At 35.2% G+C, this 24,181-nt stretch overlaps 3 protein-coding genes across 3 annotated transcripts; 1 reads left to right on the forward strand and 2 right to left on the reverse strand.

Moving 5' to 3' along the window:
- Window positions 1–10,494: 10,494 nt before the first annotated feature.
- LOC106395818 lies at window positions 10,495–13,803 on the forward strand. Its single transcript, XM_048765675.1, has 2 exons — window positions 10,495–13,549; window positions 13,636–13,803. Exon 1 carries the CDS (start codon window positions 11,242–11,244, stop codon window positions 13,534–13,536), a length of 2,295 nt encoding a protein of 764 aa, XP_048621632.1. The 5' UTR covers window positions 10,495–11,241; the 3' UTR covers window positions 13,537–13,549; window positions 13,636–13,803.
- A 1,267-nt stretch (window positions 13,804–15,070) lies between these two features.
- LOC111215290 lies at window positions 15,071–16,353 on the reverse strand. Its single transcript, XM_022718736.2, has 3 exons — window positions 16,133–16,353; window positions 15,960–16,041; window positions 15,071–15,884 (listed from the first exon to the last, which is right to left on the reverse strand). The coding sequence occupies exons 1-3, from the start codon at window positions 16,255–16,257 to the stop codon at window positions 15,201–15,203; spliced, it is 891 nt and encodes a 296-aa protein (XP_022574457.1). The 5' UTR covers window positions 16,258–16,353; the 3' UTR covers window positions 15,071–15,200.
- A 73-nt stretch (window positions 16,354–16,426) lies between these two features.
- Window positions 16,427–19,219, reverse strand: LOC106423800. The gene is made up of 4 exons (XM_013864561.3): window positions 18,813–19,219; window positions 18,616–18,707; window positions 17,396–18,249; window positions 16,427–17,318 (listed from the first exon to the last, which is right to left on the reverse strand). Exons 3-4 carry the CDS (start codon window positions 18,245–18,247, stop codon window positions 16,641–16,643), a joined length of 1,530 nt encoding a protein of 509 aa, XP_013720015.1. The 5' UTR covers window positions 18,248–18,249; window positions 18,616–18,707; window positions 18,813–19,219; the 3' UTR covers window positions 16,427–16,640.
- Window positions 19,220–24,181: the final 4,962 nt, after the last annotated feature.

A 24,181-nucleotide genomic window follows, 5' to 3' on the forward strand; every position in this document is an offset into this window, starting at 1 on the left:
CTACTGTAAAATTTTATCTGTAATTTTTTGATATAACTGTATATAATGTAGTTGTAAGAATTAATGAAAAAAAATAAAAAATTAATAGATATTCGTACAATAATATTTTTTTCTCTACATCTTATAAAATTATACTTGAGAAAATAAGGTTGTTATAGCCATTTTTGTTTTTAAAAATTGGTTTTTACTTTTAAAAATTAGATAAAACATATTGGTAATTTTGTAATAGATAAAAATTAAAACTAAATACACTTGCTACATTGCAACCAATCACCACCAAAATCTTGTTTAACAAAGAAAAAGTGATATGTTTCTGTTCAGTTCAATACAATAAAAAAATCAATTTGATTTAAATTTAGTTATAGTTTAGCCATAGATACTTAATAAAATTAATGATTTAGTTTATATTATATTTATATTAGATGATTATACTTATTTAAAAAATGTGAATATTTTTTTTTGTCATCAACTTATACTGACTCTGTAAACCAAACAGGAAGATCTGCATCCATGTGAACGACGAAAGACAGTTGCTTCCTGACACTGGCACTACAAGAAAACAGCAAGGATACTGAGGGAAAAAATCGTCGGAATTTCGTCGGAATAACGTTATTCCGACGACATACCGACGAAACAAGTCCTCGGAAATAATTCCTCGGAATTTCTTCTTTCCTCGGAAATCCCTCGGAATTTTCCGACGGAATTCCGAGGAAACAAATTTCCGAGGAAATTCCGAGGATCACTAGTTTGTCGGAAATCTCCTCGGAATATACCGAGGGAGAAATTCGTCGGGATATTTCCTCGGAAGTTCATCGATCGATGCGTTTTTGGACATATATCCATCGATCGATCCGTTTATAAAAAAACGTTCGGAATATACCGAGAGACATCTTCCTCGGAATATTCCGAGGAACATGTCCCTCGGTATATTCCGAGGAACATGTCCCTCGGTATATTCCGAGGAAAGTTGTCCCTCGGTATATTCCGAGGAAAGTTGTCCCTCGGTATATTCCGAGGAAGATGTCCCTCGGTATATTCCGAACGTTTTTTTATAAACAGATCGATCGATGGATATATGTCCAAAAACGCATCGATCGATCGAGTAAAAAATATAATTAATTTCCTCTGAATGTAAAAAATATTAATTTTTTTTTAAAAAATAAAATTTTTGAAATTTAAATTCGAAAATATAAAATTAAAATTAAAATTGAAATCATATTAATTAATATTCAAAGTTTCACAAATAAAAATAAAACATTCCGAGTTTTTGGAAAAAAAAAAAACTACGGGTCTGGCACGTCCGGGAACACCTCGTTCGGGTACATCCTCTGCATCATCTCTATCATTTGCTGGTTCAGCCTCCTCTGTGCCTCATAGCACGCCTGTTGAGCCGCCATCTGGGTCTCCAACAAAGATATGCGATCATCCTTGTCCTTCAACTGAGCCGTAAGTACTTCTGGATCAACAAAGGGCGGTGGTGCAGAAGAAGGAGGAACCGACCGGATGAGACGACCCAAACCGACCAAACGTCCCTTATTCTTTGGAACCGACTGAATAGAAAATAGCCAAATTTACAAATTTAAACCAAGAAATAAATGAATTGAACTTTAAAAAAAAGAACTTACGGATTCAACGATTTCGTTGATTCGAAACCGGGACAAGTTGGTCGAAGCCGTCGAAGCGTCATCCTCGGTTTGAAGCTGAGACACTTCGTCTACCACCTGAGTTTGGACCAGGTCGACCACGTCCCTCACAAGACCGTCATCAATCTGGCCGGTCTTCTTGTTGGTATACGCCCTCCTCATTAGGGCGAGATCATCAACCGGCTCGCCATCATTTTCTTCCGCCTTGAAAAAAAACATAAATTAAAGAAACATTAGAAATTAGAAGAAATGCATAATAAATTAAAATTCTGAAACTCAAAAATTGAAGAAAAAGCGGTTGAACTTACCATGCGATCTCCCAGAGTGGCAATAGATTGAGCACCCAAGTTATGCTTGTAGATGCCCTTCCCTTTACGGTCGCTCCTGCGGTTGGTGGAGTTGGTGGAAGAAGTTTCTTTCGTCTCTTCCTTATCCCAATGCGCACACAACTCCTTCCAGACCGTGTCGTTCATCGACTTTGGGACCTTTTAATAAAAAAAAAAAAAGTTTAATAAATAAAAAAATAGTTTAATAAATTAAAAAATAGTTTAATAAATTAAAAAATTGTTTAATAAATTAAATCGAACCTTATTGATTTTCCACTTCTTCTTCCACTCGTGGATCTGGTTCCCATAGTTGTCCATAACTTTATGGACGAAGTGGTGATAGATAAAGAGCGTCTCATCGGAATTCCAGTTGAACTCTTGCTGAAAAAAAAAACACAATTAGTAGAAAATTTATATTAAAGATTAAAAATATAAGTAAAAAATTAGAATACTTACCGCAAACTGACGAAACCACAGAACCTGCTTGTCGGTAGGGAAGTGAGTGAAAGTCGGATGTCCCCTGTCGAGGGCCGAGTACATCATACGGTTGATCCATGCGCTGATCCCGTTCCCGGATCGGTTGAACCTAATAAAAAGAACAAACGGTTAATAATGAATCCAAATTTAAAGAAAAAAAAATGTTTAATTACCATGTTTGACCCCGTCCATGTGGATACAGAGTGAGATACGGAAGATGGTCACGACCGGGCTGTTGAACCAACTCCGAAACAATCATCACTCCCGGAGGACCCGGAGGAGCAGGAGCGGATGCAGCAGCGGGAGCGAGAGGAGCAGGAGCGGGTGCAGCAGAGGGAGATGTATGGTTGGAGCTGTGGGGCAAAGGAGAATCCTGAAAATGGCTGGAATCCCGAGACTGGCTCCCCGTACCACCACGACCACGACGCTGTCGAGGCCGGGTGTGATCATCATGAGACCTGTAAATTAAAAAAATATATTTAATAAATACAGAAATATATAAATTAATTTTTTTTTAAATCCCAAATAGTAGTTTTTAATCACAAAAAAGATTTATAGATATTAAAAATATTTAATAAATATATAAAAATAGTTCTAATAAACAAAAAATAGTTTTAATAAATAAAAAATAGTTTAATAATTACAAAAAATAGTTTTAATAATATATATATATATTAAAAATATTTTTAAATCCCAAATAATAGTTTTTAATCACAAAAAAAGTTTTATAGATATTAAAAATGTTTTGTAAAATCCAAAAAATCGAATTTATATACAAAAAAGATTTTGTAAAATCCAAAAAATCGAATTTATATAGAAAAATAGTTTTGTAAAATACAAAAATCGATTTTATATACAAAAATCGATTTTATAAATACAAAAAAATATAAAAAATATAAAAAATCCTAAATCAATTCAACAAAACAAATTATTCAACCAAATCACAATTCTAAACCTATTATACAACCAAATCACAATCCTAACCAATCACCCTAACAAAAATCTATCAAAACTACACAAAAACCTAACAAATAGAACCTAAGAGAGTGGGATAGGGTCCTTACATGATTTGTGTAAGAGAAGGGGGAGATCGCCGGAGATATCGTCGGATTTCAGGGGGAAATCGCCGGAGAGAAGAAAGGAGTCGCGCAGAGGAAGAAGAAAGAAATGGGGAAGAAGAAGGGGCTCGTGGTTATAAAACCTAGGGTCCAACGGATATTATCCGTCGGAATTCCGTCGGAATTCTAATTTCAATTTTCGCGAAATATTTGCCCGGTAAAATGAAAATATTTCGAGGAAATTCCGACGGATAGTAAAATATCGGTCGGAATTTCCTCGGAATATTCCGAGGAAATACCGAGGAACTAGTGTTTGGGGTTTCAAAACATCAATTTTTTTTGCCGTATTTCATTTCTTATACAATTGTAATGCATACCATTGAGGATTCTTTGTATAGATGAGCATAAACCATGAAATAACAAATTTCAAAACTAATTGAAAGTATTCCCTTTACCGTTCATTATAAGGTATAAATGTTTCTCTTATGTTGTGGGATTTCGTTCATACAATCGGAAAAGTGTTAATTATACGGTAAGGAACAAATTTTTGACTTCATAATGAACGTAAGACACTTAATAAGGGTTATATAGGTGTTATTCAAACCGCAAAACGTTGTTTTCGGTTTAAAAACCATATTTCCTCGGAATTTCCTCGGATTATTCCGAGAGAATTCCGAGGAAACCCTTTTCTTTCTCGGAATTCCGTCGGAATATTCCGAGGAAATTCTGAGGAACTAGTGTTTGGGGTTCAATACGTCAATTTTTTTTTTAAACGGATCGATCGATGGATATATGTACAAAAGCCCATCGATCGATAGAGTATATCAGGTGTTCCTCGGAATTTCCTCGGAATATTCCGAGGCTTTTCCGAGGAAACAGGGTTTGGGGTAACAATGTGATCGATCGAGAACAAAATCTCGTACGTTTTTTTATAAACGGATAGATCGATGTATATATATCCAAAAACGCATCGATCGATCACTAAGATAGACCAAAGCGTAACAATGTGATCGATCGATTAAATTATCCCCTCGATCGATCGAGAATCTCAAGCGTTCCTCGGAATGTCCTCGGAAAATCTTGTAAGTTTTTTTATAAACGGATCGATCGATGGATATATGTCCGAAAACGCATCGATCGATCACTAAGATGGACCAAAGCGTAAAAATGTGATCGATCGATTAGATTATCCCATCGATCGATCGAGAATCTCAAGCGTTCCTCGGAATGTCCTCGGAAAATCTTGTAAGTTTTTTTATAAACGGATCGATCGATGGATATATGTCCGAAAACGCATCGATCGATCACTAAGATGGACCAAAGCGTAACAATGTGATCGATCGATTAGATTATCCCATCGATCGATCCAGAATATCAAGTGTTCCTCGGAATTCCGTCGGAATATTCCGAGGCTTTTCCGAGGAAAGAGGGTATATCAAGTGTTCCTCAGAATTTCCTCGGTATTTCTTTAAAAAAAAAAAAAAAAATCAATGGTAGTCTGTTTCCGAGTCATCATCACCAGATGAATCTGAATCTGGATCTTGGTGAAACTCTCCAATCACTGGTTCATCCTCTACGTGAACGACGGCTTCCTCTCCGAAGTCGATTAAATCGACTACAAGGCCAACTCCAGCTAAATCTTCTGCTGCACTTAAGTTGCCGGATGTGCTTGGTTGTAGTGGGTCTTCTAGCTCAGAACTTCCCTGAACTCGGCCTCTCGGGTTGAGTCTTGTAACAGTAACCTATGGATCATCTATGTTCCTTACCCGGGGATACTTGATATAACAAACCTGTAACATTTAGAAAATTATTAGTAAAATTATAAATTAATACACATGATGATGAATCATTCTGAATAATTAACATTTAATTACCTGATCGGCCTGAGAAGCAAGAATGAAAAGATCATAATATTGCAGCTTTCGCCTCGAATTTACTGATGTAACACCAAATGCATCTGTTCTCACACCTCGATCTGGAGTGTTGTCGTGCCAATCACAATAGAAAACAGTACAGCGCAATCCAACCATGCCCAAATACTTGATTTCCAAAATCTCATGTATGTGTCCGTAGTATACATCATCTCCTGATGCAGAACAAACGCCAGCATCATAAGTCGTACTCGAACGTCTCCTCTTCTGAGTTGTGAATGCATATCCTCGAGTACAAAATCTCGGATATGACTTCACAACAAAGTTTGGTCCAACGACCATCTCACGTATTCAATCGTCAAATGTTTCACCTCTGGCCAAACCAGCAGACACCTATTAATAGCACATATATATATGTTATATCAATAAATGTGAATTAGTATAAATATGTGATAAAATATATTTTAATTTTTTTAAAGCACTCACATAAGTAAACATCCATCCAGTAAATTCTCTCTGCTTCATTTCTTCTAGTTCGTCCTCTGTGGCGTATCTATACTCGAACCGCTTTTCTGCCATGAAAATCCTGTATATGATGACAATAATGTAATTAATTAAGATTTAAATTTCAACTTGTTAAAATAAAAATTTGTAAGCTAATTTATTTACCTCTCATATTGAAGAACGTCTTCGCAGTTTGTGAGCAAATATGTTTGCAAATGACTGCGCTCCTGCTCAGTAAGTCGACGGTCCTTTGGTTTTCCGCTAAGTCGTCCAACGTCTGTGAAAATGTCTGGAACCGTAACATGATATGTTGCCCGTTCGCCTCTATCATCATGCCGAGCAGGTCTTCTGTTTTTGGTCTGAACTTCTGCTGGAAAGTAGTACTCGGCAAAGTTTGAAGTTTCTTCATTGATCATCTGTGCGACTATAGAACCTTCCACCCTACTTAAATTTTTCACCATCTTCTTCAAATGGAACATATACCGCTCATACAGATACATCCATCTATACTGCACAGGACCACCAAGTTCCAATTCTCTTGCCAGGTGAATAACAAGATGCTCCATAACATCAAAAAATGAGGGAGGAAATATCTTCTCAAGGTTGCACTGAATCACGGCTATGTTAGTCTTCAAATTTTCAATACCTTCAAGAGTCACTGATCTCGTGCATAAATCGCGGAAGAAACCACTTATCCCTGCAATTGCTTCATGAACATTTCGTGCTAATAGTTCCTTGAAGGCGAACGGAAGGAGGCGCTGCATCATTACATGGCAATCGTGGCTTTTCAAGCCAGTAAACTTTCCTTCCTTTCTGTCGATACAGTTACGCAAATTTGATGCGTAACCGTCTGGAAATTCCACATCGTTTGAAATCCAATCAAAGAACGCATCTTTTCCCTCTGCATCAAGTCGGTATATGGGAAAAGGAGCCCTACCATTCTCATCAACATGAAGTTCTGAACGAGCACATATATCGACTAAATCCAGTCTTGACTTCAAATTATCCTTTGTTTTACCTTGAACATTAAGGATCGTGTTCATGAGATTGTCAAAAAAGTTCTTCTCAATATGCATGACATCTAAATTATGCCTTAGCAGATGATCCTCCCAGTATGGCAGATCCCAGAAAATACTTTTTTGTGCCAGTTATGTAGTTCTCCAACAGCATCTACCGGAAAACGCTCATGTCCACCGACGTCTGGCGTCCTTTCTGCACCAAAATCTCTTAGTTGTATCTTCAAATCTTTCCCACAAATTTCCGGAGGTGGACTGTCAAACACCCTCTTGTTCTTCGTAAACAAATTCCTACTCCTACGATATGGATGATCAGGTGGTAGGAATCTCCTGTGACAGTCAAACCAACACGTTTTCCTTCCGTTTTTTAGTTGGAAAGCATCAGTGTTATCTTGACAATATGGACATGATAGCCTTCCATGCGTTGTCCATCCAGACAACATACCATATGCTGGAAAATCACTTATTGTCCACATTAGTACTGCCCGCATTTGAAAGTTTTCTTTACACGAAACATCGTATGTTTCAGCACCTTGAGCCCATAGTTGTTGCAACTCATATATTAGTGGCTGAAGAAACACATCAAGTGATCTCTTAGGATGCTCTGGTCCGGGAACGAGAATCGAGAGAAACAAAAACTCTCGTCGCAAGCACAAGTTTGGGGGTAGGTTGTATGGTGTAAGAATGATGGGCCATAGAGAATACTGTCTTCCACTCTTGCCAAACGGACTGAAACCATCAGTACATAATCCAAGGTAGACATTTCTTCTCTCATACGCAAAGTCGGGATACTTTGATTGGAAATGCTTCCACGCTTTTGCATCTGAAGGATGTCTGATCTCACCATCTGTTGAGTGCTCCGCATGCCATCTCATTGGTTGCGCTGTGCGTTCAGACAGATACAACCTCTGCAACCTTTCCGTCAAAGGTAAATACCACATCCTTTTATATGGCACTGGAACTCTTCCACTCGTATCTTTATAACGAGGCTTTCCACAAAATTTGCATGTAACCCGCTGTCCATCCGCCCTCCAATAAATCATGCAGTTGTCGCTGCATACATCTATTACCTGATACGATAAACCAAGACCAGCTACGAGTTTCTGAACCTCGTAGTATGAACCAGGAGCTACATTATCCTCGGGTAGAATACCTTTTACAAAATCAGCAATCGCATCCACACAGTCTTCAGCCAAATTATAATCTGTTTTAATGCCCATCATTCTTGTAGCAGATGATAAAGCTGAATGACCATCTCTGCAACCTTCGTACAATGGTTGCTTTCCAGCATCCAACATATCATAAAATCTACTAGCATGTGCATTGGGTAAATCTTCCCCTCTAAAATGATCATTTACCATCTCCTCAGTACCTACACCATAATCTACATCCGTTCTAATTGGTTCTTCTAATCTAACCGCTGGCTGAGGTTCGCTAGTACTACCATGTTCATAATCAGTTTCCCCATGATGATACCAAATTTTGTAACTTCGTGTAAACCCACTCAAATATAGATGAGTCCAAACATCCCACTCTTTAATAACCTTTCTATTTTTACAATTAGAGCAAGGACATCTTAACATACATGTTTTTGCTTCCGGTTCTCGGTGAACTAACCCCATGAATTCGGTTATACCTCGTTGGTATTCTTCCGTAAGCAATCTCGTGTTTGGATCCAAATGAGGTCGATCGATCCAAGAACAAAAATAATTTGAAGAAGACATATTTTTTATGAATCAAATTCGTGTGTAAATAGAGTAAGAGGGAGGATGAAGATATGGAGTGAATGAAAAGGAAGAGGACTGCTTGTATTTATAGTTTAAATCCTGCCGACAGACCGAGGAAATTCCGACGGAATTCCGACGCCAACGGCTAGTTCGTCGGAATTTCCTCGGAATTTTGTAAAATCCCCCAACGGCTCTCCAACGGCTATAATATTTCCTCGGAATTCATCGATTTTTTCCAAGGAACACATTTTTCCTCGAAATTTCCTCGGAATATTCCGACGGATTGATATTTCCTCGGAATTCCGTCGGTATATTCCGAGGAAATTCCGAGGAAACCAAATTTTGTATTTCCTCGGAATTTTCTCGGAAATTCCTCGGGATATTCCGAGCATTTCATTTTCCGTCGAAATATCCGTCAGAATACCGCTGTTTTCTTGTAGTGTGGGTGCTAGGCTATCCGTCTTTGAGTTTTGCGTTCTTGGTACATAAATAATCTCTGATCTGAAAAAACTTCCTTTCAAGGTCTTGATATCTTCTAAATAGCTTGCAAAAGCTGGTCATTCTTCTGGTTCTGAAACTATCTTCACCAATTGAGAACAATCCTTTGCAAACCTAACCTGAAACTGTCGTAAGTTCCTCATACATTCCACTGCCCATAGTAGCGCTTCCATCTCCGCATGAAGAGGGGAGAGACTAGCCCTAACATTCCTCGCCCCCATCAACCCATCAAAACCCGCTAGAGTACTGAACCAACCTTGTCCAGAGAAAATATCATTTTCTTTCCAAGAACCATCTGTGAAACACCATATTCCTGGTATTGAGGGTAGGGTCACTGCCTCTATGTGTGGTGTTGTCCTCTGTGTGTCCAATATATGTGCCTCAGTCCAAAGTGTAGATTCTGTTTCTGCCAATTTAAGTGTGTCCATGGGATCAATGTCCAGATTACTTAAGACTTTGTTATTCCGTCCTTTCCAAATATACCATAGAATCCATGCAAACCGATGATCATCCATCTATGGGAGAACTCGCCAAAAGAGATGATCCATGTTTGTAAAGAGGGAATTTGTTGGGAAAATGGCTGGATTTGAAGGTATCGTAGAAAGGGCCCAAACCTGAAGTGCTGGAGGACTCTCAAAAAATACATGGTTTATCGATTCTTCATCGGCTCTGCATCTTGCACAACATATGTCCCCTTGTATCCATCTCGATTGCAGATTTTTCCTAACTGATATACATCCTGACACCAATTGCCATAAAAAATGTTTTATTTTTGGTGGGCACCGTATTTTCCAGCAAAAAGCCTTTAATACGTCAACTGTGGGTCCAATCAGTATTGGTGGTTTTTCCTTGTCTGAATAAACTCGTTCTATCTGATATCCCGATTTAACCGTGTATTTCCGATTTTGTGTGAAATGCCAACCATATCTATCTACCATATGACTCTTACTCAGTGGTATACTTTCTATAATTATGAATAAATTTAAATATGTAAAACTGACTAATTTTATTTTGGATTAAACTATACTAAATCAGTTTTTTATTTTAACCAACTAAGTACCCTAATTTACCAGCCAATATACTATACTAGCAATATATTTAAATAGGTTGAACACCTTAGACATAAAGTTTTTTTTTTTATGAAATTTCAAATTTATTCATCAATCAAAAGTGGGAAACCCTTTACAAAAGAATGAGAGATATAAAAAACCTACGATAAGCTATAATGAGAAGAGAAATAATTATGGAAACCAACGTCTTAACAAGCTCTCCAATTTGTGATCAGGTCTGTACATAAGAGAAGAGATTCTGTTCTTGACAGCCTTGTGTATGAGTCTAATCATTTTCTCATAAAGTGTAGGCATAAAGTTTTTTGGGAAAATTGCCAAAACAGAATAAAAAAACAGAATGGTTGTCCCTATGGTATAAATTCAACTTTGTCCATTTTATCTCTCTTTTACCCTTTTATTTCTGAAACTTAATAAAATAAATAGTTTTATGAATCAAAAAAATTATTAAAAATATAAACTATTAATGGAACACCAATATACAGAAGGACATATTTTTTATTTTTTCAAAAACTTAATAAATAAAATTTCCAATTTACGTTCTACTAAAAGTAGAAATCGTCTTCTACGGAAATTGGGTTAGTAGAATGCAAAATCCAGAATAAACACGTACATCTACTTGTTTTGGAACGTAAAATCTACTTTTGATTCAATATCTAAATATGGGGAATGCGAATTCTACTAATTGTAAAGATATCTACGTTTCTGAAAAATGCAGTTTCTACTTTTAACAAGTATTCTAACATTTATCGAACGTGAAATCTGAAAACTACACAAACGTCTAAAGAAGGTAGAAATTACATTCCTTATTATTTTCATGGTTCTACGCATTGTAGAAGGTGTCTTCTACTAATAAAATCACCTGTTTTTGGCGAAAATAAAGGAAAGTCAGTTAACAAAATATTCTAAAAATATTCTAACTTCCTAAAATGGTTCTGCTCGATTTTCTTTGTCAATTTTTTTTTAAAAAAATGATTTTGCCTTTCTTCTTCATGAATCTATGATTTTTTCATAGTTTCTCTTTTGATTTTCAGAAACTTTTGTTCTAGATTAGATGCATATCTATACAACATGTGGTCTTTGGGAATTAGGTGCAACTACGGGATGGATTTTTGAGGCTGATGGCAAAGGGGGTAGGCTATTGTTAGTGGAATCAAATTGTACTTTAGATGAATTAAAAAGGATGATTTTGGAGGATTTTGGTATGGAAGAAGAAATCATAGCCGATTTGGAGTTAAGTTATCTACCTGCTGAGTTGATCAATACTTCAGGATGTCCACCTGTGATCATTGCAAACGATCGTCAGCTTCATAATTTTGTTCGATTTGTTCAAAAGAGTGCTTCTACTCGATTGTGTGTAACATGTAAAGCCAAGGCTGAGAATCCGAATAAAGAAGCCTTTGATCTTAACAAACCGCCAGCTGATCCATGTACTCATGAAGAGAAAGGAAACTCGTTTGACAATGGGGACGAATCAGCTCCTGTGTATGCTGAGAGGCAGGGGAATAAGAAGAATGAAAAGCGGAAAGGAGTCGCAGTTGATGAGGATGGGGACTATGATGCTGATACCATGATCTCTGAAAAAGAGAACATACATAAAATGTCAAAGTTTTCTCTGCTCCATGTTGTTAAGGTCGGACAATTTTTTGAGAACAAAACTTTGTTGAAGGCGACTTTCGAGATGTGTGCAATGAAGCATAACTTTGACTACCAGGTTATCAAAACGGATAGACAACTTTGGTATGTTAGATGTGCAGATAATGCATGCAATTGGGGTGTTCGAGCAGAGTGTCTGAAGGATTCATCATATTTCATGATCAAGAAGTATGTCGGTAAACATACATGCGCACCTTCAAGCAAAACCAAAGCGGGTAAGACTGCTTCAGCAAAAACAATAGGCAGTCTGATTATGCATAAGTATGTAGGCGTCAAGGAAGGGCCGAAATGTAATGATATCATACAGATTATGCGTAGTGATCATGGATGCGAGATATCAAAATCTTTAGCATGGGATGCGCGTGAATATGCGATCAGTGCAGTTAGAGGTATTCCAGAGAGAAGTTATGGGAAAATACCAAAATACTTGCACATGCTGAGAGAGGCTAATCCAGGTACACACACATCCTATGAGATTGACGGAAATGAGAACTTTCGTTACCTATTTATTGCATTTGGGCAATCGATAAGAGGATTTAACAGAGTCATGAGGCGGGTTATTGTGATCGATGGGACCTTTTTGAAGAATAAATACAAAGGAGTTTTACTGGTTGCTACGGCTTTAGACGGAAATTCAAATTTGTATCCTATTGCGTTTGGAATAGTCGACTCAGAGAATGAGCGTTCTTGGGAATGGTTTATGAGACAACTTAAGGTTGTCATTGCAGATGATCATGATTTGGCTTTTATTTCAGACAGACATGGGTCTATCGCTAAGGCAATTGAAAACGTGTATCCATCAGCCAGACACGGGATTTGTATTCATCATTTGTTGAATAATGTGGTCACATATTTCCATGGGAAAGGACTTGCTGGGTTGGTTTCAAAGGCGTCCAAGGCTTATCGAGTTTCTGAGTTTGAGAAGACATTTGCTACTGTGTGTAATATCAGTCCGGCAATTGGAGATTATCTTAGGGAAGCTGATGTGCAAAAATGGGCTAGATGTCAATTCCCTGGATACAGATACGACATAAGGACAACCAATCCTGCTGAATCTATCAACTCTGCTTTGCGTTCACCGAGAGAGTATCCAGTCATCCCTTTGTTAGACAGTATCAGGGAAATGTTAACACAATGGTTTTATGAGCGTAAGAAACTGATTTCAAAGCATAAACATCCTCTGACTAAAGATGTAGAGAAAAAAATAGAGAGGAGAATCGGGAAAGGCGCCACATTTGTAGTTTACCCTGTCAGTGCTGGTCGATTGCTTGTTAGAGGTGATAAATTCGACTGCTTAGTTGATTTGGATAGAAGGACTTGTTCATGTGGAAAGTACACCCTTATGAAGATCCCTTGTAGGCACGCAATTAAAGCTGGTTTTCATGTTGGAAGAGAGCCACACACATTGACTGATTTGATGTATACTACAGGAGCTTGGAGAGAAGCTTATGAAGAAAGCATAAATCCTATTGATGTTCCTGAGGATGCTTGGTCTATACCAGAAGATGTTAAGAAAGTCATTGTTTTACCACCACAGACAAGAAGATCAGTTGGAAGAAAAAGAAAACGCAGATATGAAACTGCGGAAGACAAAATTCGGTCATCGCAAATATCACGAAGAAAGCAGCCTCGGAAGTGTAGTAGATGTGGTATTAGTGGGCACAACAGAGCAACTTGTCAAGTACCAATATAGTCAGTCACAAATGGTAAGGGGTGAGGTTATATAGGCGGTAAATTTATGTGTTTTTATAGCTTGGTTTATGTGTTTGATGTATGGTTCTTTGTGTCACAGGTTGCTCTGTTCAAGTTTGCAAGTGGCGGTAGATGGCGAGCTAGGCGAGCTTATTTCAAAGTGCATTCTCATCATTTGGATAAATTTCACAGGTTGCTTTGTACGGTTTTTTTCTTCTAAACACTATAGGTTCTCTTTTCAATTGGATAAATTTCGTTTGGATTTTTTCTCATTTTCATTGTTAAGCATTGGCATCATTCTTCTAAGTTTCATTGTTATACATTGCCATCATCATTCTTTCTCAGTTTCATTGTACTCGATTTGAGAAAACCCCTCGAAAATGAACCAAAACAAAGCCATAGTAAGAACCATAAAATGTGACATAGTCATTGTAAGAACAAAAGAGATTGAAGCAAAATACTAAGAACCAGTAGACTGGTTTCATTCATTCTTGACTTTACCAAAACACAGTAGAATGATTCCTAAACAACCTAATTCAAGGGAATTTTTTTGCTTCCTTACTTCTTCTTCAACTGTCTCTTTCATACTCGTTTTCAGATCTTCAATTGCTTCTGTTATTCTCCCTTGCTCTGCATCTAGCTTTTGAAACTCATCAACCAAAGCTTCATCAACCCACTTAAATAAATGGGTTTCATTTTTTCGCTACATAGAAGAAAAATAAAGTCAGGACAGCGTGTTCGTCTCTCTTAATCAAAAATCGATTCAGACAAAAGATATCAAAGCCATGACCAACGCCTTTAACAAAACAGAGTTTCGATATGAACAGATAACTATTATGTATTTGAATCCTTAAACAAATCGAAACCATGAACCTGTGACCCAATTTCGCATCTATAGAACCGTCGGTAAGGATTCTCATCTGTTCTCGAATAGAAAATCACAACCCCCTTCCCACACCAGCACCTAGATGGCACCCCGTACGAATATCGCCTTGGAGTATTCATGTTTTAGGAAAATTGATTCAGAGAGAAAAATGTTCTCGACAGAGAAGAGAATTCTGAAAAAATGGGGAAAACTCGGGTTTTTGGTTTAAATATGTCGGGTATTAGGTTATTTGTGGATCTAATTCGGGTCGGGTTTTATTGCTGATTTGGATCAAAAGTCGAGTTTACAAGAAACCAAGTTTAGTGTATTGGATTTGATTCGTTTATATACTCTTATCGGTTGATTTCTTCTACAACGGCTATTAGAATGCATGATTAATGTTGTTTTGGTTTCTCGTTAGGGTATGTTTAGGGTTTCGTTATGTAGGGCATGTTTAGGATCTCGTTATGTAGGGCATGTTTAGGGTCTCGTTATGTGTTTTTAGACTCTCGATTGAATGACTGGTTTCTGTTTAGGGTATGTTTAGGGTATCGTTATGTTTTCGAATGTTGTCTCATTTAGGGTATTGTTTAGGGTCTCGTTACGGTTGATTGTTGTCGCCGACATGACTTTTTTGGGTCTCATTAAACACATTGTCAAAAACTTAGAATAATAAACCCAAAAGCAATTCATTAGAGGGATTAAGCATTCATGTTCCTAATAAAACACACATTAGATTAAGCATTTTTATCCTAAAAGTTAGAATAAAAGCCGAACTAGTTACATTTAAAAATCGATTCTCACAGAATCTCTTCTACGGTTGAAGTGAGACACTCTGGAGGTTCATAATTTGACATCCTCTCAACCAATTCCGGGTCGTTTGCCGCTTCCCATAGATCCCACAAAATTCTGTGGCGAGCTTCTTTGATGTTACCATCATTCACCATCGACAACTTCAATCCAAGCGAGTGGCACTCGATGAACTTTATTGTATAGACACCACAATCACATGCACTTTTATTCAGCTTACCCATGGGGACATAGTGAACCGTATATGCAGCGAACGTAAAGTCCTTCTGGTAACTCGGTGGCTGAACTGCCTTGACAATACGAGGAACAAGATTTGCGAACCCATCCAATTCCTTGTACCTTTTTCTGCCCGAGCAATCAAACACATCAATGCTCCTCGTCACGAAACTGATACACAATGCGATCCAATGATTCCCGCTAACATGAACAGGGACATACAGTCGATCCACATCTACATTCCATATCTCTTGTGTCTGTCCATGTGGTGGAAGGACCCCTTTGCCGTACTGCACTAGCAAATCATGAAGCTTGTATTTTCTTATACCCGCCTTGAAACTCTCATACTCCTTTTTAATCATGTTGCTGAAGACAACAGACATGAAGGCGACACGGTGAAGTTTCCATCGTTTCAGAGATGTTCTCTCCCTGTATACGTACATCATGGCGTCAATCTCCTGCATATTACGATGATGTTAACACACACCATGTATGGAAAACACACATGAAAGCTAAAAGTATAAAGGTTTTACCGAGTTGTGAAGCCACTCGGTTCTATCCATAAGACGAGTACCAATCTCAGCATCTAACAATGAAGGTCCAATCCGTAGAGGTCTGTAACCAAAACAATGATAAAAGTTCAAAACAATGATATGGTTTGATTAAATTTTAAAAACACATGATATAAAAATGAGAATTTACTTACTTGGATTTAATTAACCAAGTGCTAACTTTTTCCCAATCCTCTTTACGAAGATACACCAATGCCGCATCTGCTGAGGCTTCTCCGGCTCGATCTATTTCCTCATCATTTAACTTCGGTGGGGACATGTTGAAGGGTTTTGAGTTTTCGACTTTCACTTGAGAAAGATCAAACCCATCAACATATGTATCTTGGGACAATTCCCTTAATTCTTGTGTGCTCAATCCAAAATCAAACTCGTTAGTTTCTATACCATTCTTTAACCAATCCTATTCATTAAAACCAAAAAAAAATATATGTAAGAAGTCTTTCAATCAAAACACAAAGAAAGCATTACATTCATGGAGTTATCATTACACAAACATTCAAGCATATTACACATTTATAAACCTATTACAATATCCGAAAGTTTTACATAATATTACACTGTGAAAATGTTTAGTTCCAAAAACAACCTAACTCCAAAAGACTAGTTCCAGCACCCTTACGCGGCATCCTAGATACAAGAACATCAAGTTCTACACTTTCTTTTAGGAAGTACCTTTTCCTTTGCTGGAGCTTGAGCTTGAGCTTGATTGACCTTTTTCTTTGCAGGAGCTTGAGCGGTTTTGGTCTTAGGCGCAGCTTCATCGGTTTTGCTCTTAGGAACGCTTCCTTCTGCCCTCAAACTGATTGCTTCCCTGAGCTGTGAAACCTCGATCTCCATGTTGCCGATCCTCTCTTTGAACATGCTCTCCATACTCGCCATTTGCGCTCTGAGTATATCGCCCAAGGAACTGATAGATGAGTGGACCAAACCCTCAATGAAACTCTTAGTTTCTTGATCAATACTCTGTTTTTTTTCTGCTGTTCGCTTACACAACAACTTCTTCTTTCTTGACTCGGCTCCTTCATCCTGAATCTTTCTCTTGCCTCTTCCAGCAACATGGACCGAAGATGTCTCCACATCTGCTGCAATATCAGTAGCATCCACACTCTTATCAGCTTCTGACTCTGTATCGGCTTCCTCCATCTCAGTCTCTTCATCCTCTATAACTGGCCATTCTGTGTTGCTCCAATCAAAGTTCTTTTTAATCCTATCGAGAAGAAGCTCCACACGCTCATCTTCCATCTCATCCTTCCTTGTATAATCAGCATCCCTCAACACATCACCATTGCCACTTACTGAAATTACCGAGAACAAATCTCCCTACAAAACAATTATTACATTATAAGCTTTAAAAAATATGCAACAGCCATATAAAAGAATACAATAAATATTCATACCTTCTCAGTAAACGATTCCTCAAGTTGAATGATGTCTTCATAAGAAACTTTTGCAACTCCTTTCCAATTTCCACACCTTGGACCGCAGAAACTGTCCGAGACTTTGCTGCCACATATTTCTCCAAAATCCGGAATTGCTTCCATAATCCAAATCTGGAACGCATAGGAGAACCCCTCGAAAATGTAGCTGTTCTTCTTACCCAACTTCTTCCTAACCTTCTCAATGGAACTCAGTAAGAAGTCGTAGGAGTGAAGACCCCAATGGAAGTTCCGAAGCTTCTCGAGATCCATCACCAGCTTGATGTACATATGAGGGATGTTCACCTTCTCATCTCTCCCCATCACCACACCCATTATCACACACAAGTAGATCAACCTCATCCTATCACGCCGAGACCAGCTGTGAACTTCTTGTAGATGCACCTTTTTGATCGACTGCAAGGTGATCTTACCACCTGTCCTTAGTAGTTCACTCCAAAATCCGCCATCACTTTTCCATTTAATTACGTCACAGCTACTTTCCCGCGAGATCTTGAGGCCTGTCACAGTGTGGTACTCCTGAAGCGAAAACCGGAGAGGCTTCCTTGCAAATATAAACCACTTCTCATGCATCTTCGAGGTAATCAGCTGCTTACACAAGAAGCTATCCACCAATTTCCCCGAAAACTTGAGGTTATTTTCCGCAATCGCCATGATATGTTTGAAAACAGGATCTATCTTGACATCATCGTACTCCGCAGGCATAGCTTTCTTCAGATCTCTGATAAGTTCCATGCGGCAGCAGTTATTGATCTTCTTCACCTGAGGTTCTAAACCCTCTGCATACACTCGCTTAGGTAGCTCTAACTCCATATCTAGAAAAGACAAAAAAAATTGATTCTAGTTAAAGACTGAAATTGATTGAAGCAGAGACAAACACAAGAAATCTGTTAATCAAAGTAAGCCAATTCACAATCAATAAACCAGCCCATGATAAACGAAATCAATTCACAAACGAAATCAGTTAATCAAAGTAAGCCAATTCACAATCGAAATCTGTTCATATAATCAGTTAACAACACTTAAAATCCTAAGAAACGAATATAAAAAGAGTAACCCAAATGAAGAACTCAAACACAGAGAAATGCAATAAAGAACCGGATAAAGAAAGAGAGAAATGCTAGCTTCAAACCCGAATGAAGAACTCAAACCACTTGACATATGAAGTATTGAGAACATACCTTATGCGCTAGCAATGTCGGAGAAAGAGAGAGGCGGGGAGGTTGAAGACAAACTCGATTTCACCAATGACCAAGAGAAGTTCCGAAATCGCCTTTGTTTGTCGAGATATCCAGAGATCCAGAGAAAAGTATTAGAACAAGAAGGAGAAAGAAACAAACTTTATGATTGAAATTGGATGGAGAACGTTGGTGTTTACCTTCAATATGTAGGAGAAGACAAAGGGTTCCACCGGTAGGGGAAAAGAAACGGGTTCCACCGGTGGCGTCTGCAGTCGCCGTTGATTTCACCGGAGAAGACAGAATCGCCTTCGTCGTCGCCGTATAGAGAGGCGGAGAGATTGTTTTCTTTATTAGGGTTACGGGAAAAAAAAACAGAATGGTTTTAATCCATTTTCCAATTTTCCCTTTGTTTTTCTTTTTTATTCGGCAACCATTTTTACAAATTGATTTCCATATTTTTTAAATACAATTTGGGATTAGTTTAAGGTTAGTTTAGGTATTATGAAGAAAGTTATACTATAGGGACAACTTTAGATTGAATTTATACCATAGGGACAACCATTCTGTTTTTTTATTCTGTTTTGGCAATTTTCCCAAGTTTTTTTAAGGGAAATTGCACTCTATAACCAACAAAAAAACAAAAAATAAGAATAGACTTCTAGAGAAGTCTTCTCTGATAAAGTTTAGTTTTGTAATTGACCGAAGTTTTACATAAATTTGACTTTTCCAAAATAGACTTCTAGAGAAGTCTGCTACCATAATACTTCTTGAAAAATCTTCTTACAGTCACATGAAGTCTCTGAAGTTTGACAAGAGGCCTGCGTAAGTTAGTATAAGGAATTAAACATTTAATATTTGTTAAAAGACTTCTCAAGAAATCTTCTTTAATTATATTCTGAGATTTTAGTCAAACTTTTGGTTTTGACATCAGACTTCTATAAAAGGCTACATGTAGACTTCATGCGACATTTATAATAGAAGTCTACTCCGAGAAGACTTCTTTGCAAGTGTTCTTTAGAATAGTTAAATATCTACAAAACTTTGGTCAGTTGCAAAACTAACCTACATCAGGAAAAACTTCTAGAGAAGTTTTCTCTGGTATAATCGAGAATTTTTTTAATACAAAAATAAGCCAAAATTTTGCAAATGAAGACTTTTTTAGAAGTCTTCATTCGTAAATTTGTAATTGCAAAAAAAACCTAAGCCAAAGATTTCTAAAGAAGTCTCCTCGGATAAGACTTCTTGTTCGAGGAGACTTCTTTAGAAGTTTTGTACGTCAATGTTGATTAACGTTGCATTTACCTCATAGTTAAAATGACTTTTAAAAATTGTTAATTCATGTATATTAGTCAATATCGAAACTTCTGAATGAAATTCATAAATTAATTAGTTATAATTATGAGATTACAAACATTTATGTTTATTAATGTTTCTAGCTGATGAAAGATCTATGAAATTATGTGGTTTATAATGTCAAAGGAGCGAAAATGTTCTTTTTGAGTGATGGTTTTACACATGCTGAACTTGTTGAAATGGCTCGAAAAATTTATAACATGGACATGAACATAGAGTTGGTGGAATTAACCAATTAATAAGCAAAGTATTCTATCTATCTATATCTTGTGTTAAGAACTTATTTATGTTCTTTATGCTCTGGAACTTATATTAATGTGTTATGAACTTATTGTTATGTTTGTTAAGCTTTGGAACTTATATTATTGTGTTATGAAATTATTGTTATGTTTGTTATGTTGAACTTGTGTCAAGTGTTATATTATTATAAGCCTCCCCTTTAAGTTGCACAACCATAATCTTAATAAAATATTTATAATGAAAACAACAATTTATGACTATAAGTACTTGAATGAATGAATAAATAAATAAATAAATAAGTAGAAAAAAATTGTTTTAATATATTGGAAACAAAGTGGATATGTTATTGAAAATATTATATAAACTATCAAAACAAGAGTCTCCTAACCCTAAAAGAGAACTAAAATTTTCAGTGGAATTTGACCGCAAATGAGAAGACCATACTAGAAGTCTTCTAATTCACAGTCAAATTTAATTTAAAATTTAAATTTACCGCTTAAGTTTTAATTTTCCAATTAATTAATGTGAAGTCTGCTGAGAAGTCTGCCAAGATATATTCCAATAAGTCTATTCGAGAAATCAGTTCAGGAAATCAGCTGAGAAGTCTCCCGAGAAGTCTGCCAAAAAGTTTGCTTGATGTCTTCGGATCTGAAAAAATCGGCATATCTTAAAATGTTTAAAATGATTTCAACCAAAGAAATTTTTCACAAAAAAAAATTTAAGATTAAATAAGAAGAAGAAAATGACAATAAGATTAATATACATATTTATTTGAATTTAACATAAAAATAAAAATATATTCTATATTATTTGAAACAATAACTATTACAACTAAAATAATAACAAAAAATATAAAATCACAATGATTTTGAATTTGTATTTTTATTTGGTTTTAACACACAAGAAATGAATATATCAAAAACTTAATGATCTATATCTTAATTTTTTATAAAGAAAGATAAACCAAAAATATTTAACCTAAAATATCAAAGACTAATTATTATGGGAGCCTTCAAACCCTAAATTTACTATTCGTCCGAGAAGACTTTTTGAGAAGTCTTCTAAATCCTAAAAATCAAATATCTAACTATATATTAACAAACACTTTATTAAACATAAGTTAAACTGATAAAGTGTTTAATATATACAAAACTAAACACATATATGTCAAATTTAAATTATAATTTTAAAATCTAACCCTAAAAATACAAAAATACAAACAATACTAACTCTTATGTTACCAAAGCCTAAAACAAGGACAACCATGACTTACAACATATATTCACTCATCTATGTTGAAAACAATTCAATTTGAATAAATATAAATTTACATCATTTAGAATTGTTAATAATTATATGATTTCAATTTATTTCCATCAAAATATTTTATAAATTTTATAAATTACTTAAAGATTAAATACCTTCTCATAGTAGACTTCACTGACTTCAGAAGACTTCGTAGAGTTATATTAGTAAAAGTTATTAAAAGTTTTTGTTTGGTCACAAGAAAATGATTGTAATTTCACTACTATGTTGGGTTACATTGCATTTGATCAAATTTAAGATATACTTTGCATTTAAAAACAAGTTGTATGTCATTTTTGGCAAATCCTCCTAAATACAAATACAAAAACTAGAAAACTATTTTAAAGATAAAATTGAGATATTATTATAATAAAATATTTTTAAAAAATTAACTTAGAAACAAATATTTTTTTAAAAAAATAACTTAGAAATAGATTAATAACCATTGAAAATGTAATATAATTATTAAAAATAGTAATTACCTTGAATAATTTTAATTTATGAAGATATCTTTGTAATTAATGTCATGAAATTTAAATGAACATGATTTATAAAAAATTAAATTATCAAATAACATTATAAAAAATTGTAAAGTAAAATTTGTTTGTTGTCATCACTAAATTTACAGCATTTTAATATAGTCTGATGCCTCCTATTGAAATGTGATTGGTAATAATCGATTTGCAAAATCCCATAATTATTTGGCTATAGTGCAAATACCGGATCAAAAGCTTTCACTATTGTTCTATTCTGAGCCATCAAACAAAGTGATACTGTTCACAATATCCCCATTCATTGTATCGTTGTCGAGACTTTGGGAGCATTGAGTCTTTGTGTTCGAAATCTCACACTTTAACTATTTTAACTAAAGTTTTCTTTAATTGTCGAAATACTGAAATTTCTAATAAAAGGAATTCAAATAATGGTTTCTTGAGTTCAAATAGTCAAATAGCTTTAGATGAGATCTGTACATGAACCTACCTTACTTGAGGTTCACAAATTTTTCAGGTAAGACTCCATTAAGTTCAATTCAACAAGGCTGGTCCAAAAGTAACAAATGTTGAAAACGATATTAAATTTTGTGTTTGTGACTCATCTCATTCGTTTAGTTATATATTCTAATGATCTCAACTCTAAAATCAAAATAATTAACTATATCACATGTTTGTATACTCATCTAAAAAACACTTTATTTTAAAATTTGCAAAACTTCGTATTTGAAGTTTAAAAATATTTTTCTCTAAAAAAACTTCAAACTTAACTTTAGAAGTATTATGCCCTTTTTCAAAAAAAAAAAAACTTTAGAAGTATTAGTATTTTGTATTATGGTTTTTTATATTTTCCATAGTAATTTAAATCCATAAAAAAATTTATAAATAACTAGCACATTTATAAAACATATTAATTAATAAAATACTACACCAAAATAATTTTATACATAAATGCATAATTAAAAATTAAACTACAAGCAAAATGTCACATTATTCCATAAAATTATTTCCGTAATGGTCCCATATATGATTAACTAGTAATTTTCAAAATAAAAATGACTCCTTATTTTAATTTGTAGATTACGAGGTAAAAGTTATTGAAATCGGGTATCCTCATTTTATGCCATTTCAACTATTGATTATATCACTGATCTGTATCCTTTATCGGTACATTGATATCACGTTCATCCTAAATTATCATGTTATGCATTATAATGTTTGTCGTCATTTTATCATCCAATACCTCATTCTTCTAGTTTTAAAATATTTTCAATTTTATTTTAAAGTTTCTTTAGTTTTATTTGTAAAAATTAAATTATAAAAAATGAAATATTTATGAGTTATAATTTTTTAAGGATTAAAACAATAAATGACAAAATATGTAAGAATAATAAATATGATGTGTAATTGTAAGGACGAAAATGAAAATAAATTATGAAAATTTAAACTTGAATTTTTTGAATTTCCGTTTTGGAGAACAAAATTTTTTATATTTGAAGTTATAAAATGTTTTTTGGAGATACTGTTAATCACTAATTATAATGTCGTACAGTACAAGATAAGAATTCTTTTTGTAATTCATAGCTAATAATTAGTCTATATAGTTTGTAGGCAGTTTGTATACTATTAAAACAGAAGTCATTTTTTCGAGGCCCCTTTCTGTTTTACAACTATTTACAAAACTGTGTCATTGCCTTATTTAAATCATATATTTTTTTAATTAATGATAAATTTTATGAAATGTCTTTTAATTCAACAGATAAATAGATTTTAGTTTATTTTCCCTTTCAGTGTAATTAATTAAGTATTTCTAAGCGAACAGTATGCGTTGATATCAAAACTGTTGGTATAATTACATATCAAAAAGGACATCAAGTTTGTTTTGAATTTCACCATAACCTACAAAAGTTCATACACACGGTTTCAAGCATCAAAGTTAGTTTTCTGTAAAAAATGATGATTAATATCATCACGTTAATAAAGTTTCACTTTTGTTTTTATGCATTACAAAAGTTCATACACACGGTGTCTATTTTTAATGAACAAATATTAACTTAATAAGTAAAGTAAAAAAATTTCAAAAAAAACAACAGAATTACGTTTCTGGTTTGCAAATCTACAACAACAGAATCTCATATTTGAAGTACCTCTTAATTTGATTTGTGGGTTATATAACT

This window comes from Brassica napus, chromosome C8 (genome assembly GCF_020379485.1).
Source record: "Brassica napus cultivar Da-Ae chromosome C8, Da-Ae, whole genome shotgun sequence".
In the NCBI taxonomy this organism is placed as follows: Eukaryota; Viridiplantae; Streptophyta; class Magnoliopsida; order Brassicales; family Brassicaceae; genus Brassica; species Brassica napus.

Excerpts from the sequence above, each read along its gene's own strand:
- LOC106423800 (XM_013864561.3), bottom strand. The coding sequence starts at position 18,247 with ATGGAGTTAGAGCTACCTAAGCGAGTGTATGCAGAGGGTTTAGAACCT. Across the intron at positions 17,319-17,395 it reads AGGAATCGTTTACTGAGAAG|GGAGATTTGTTCTCGGTAAT; the intron begins GTATGAATATTT and ends ATTGTTTTGTAG.
- LOC111215290 (XM_022718736.2), bottom strand. The coding sequence starts at position 16,257 with ATGTCCCCACCGAAGTTAAATGATGAGGAAATAGATCGAGCCGGAGAA. Across the intron at positions 16,042-16,132 it reads ACTTGGTTAATTAAATCCAA|ACCTCTACGGATTGGACCTT; the intron begins GTAAGTAAATTC and ends TTTTGGTTACAG. Across the intron at positions 15,885-15,959 it reads CCGAGTGGCTTCACAACTCG|GAGATTGACGCCATGATGTA; the intron begins GTAAAACCTTTA and ends CGTAATATGCAG.
- LOC106395818 (XM_048765675.1), top strand. The coding sequence starts at position 11,242 with ATGCATATCTATACAACATGTGGTCTTTGGGAATTAGGTGCAACTACG.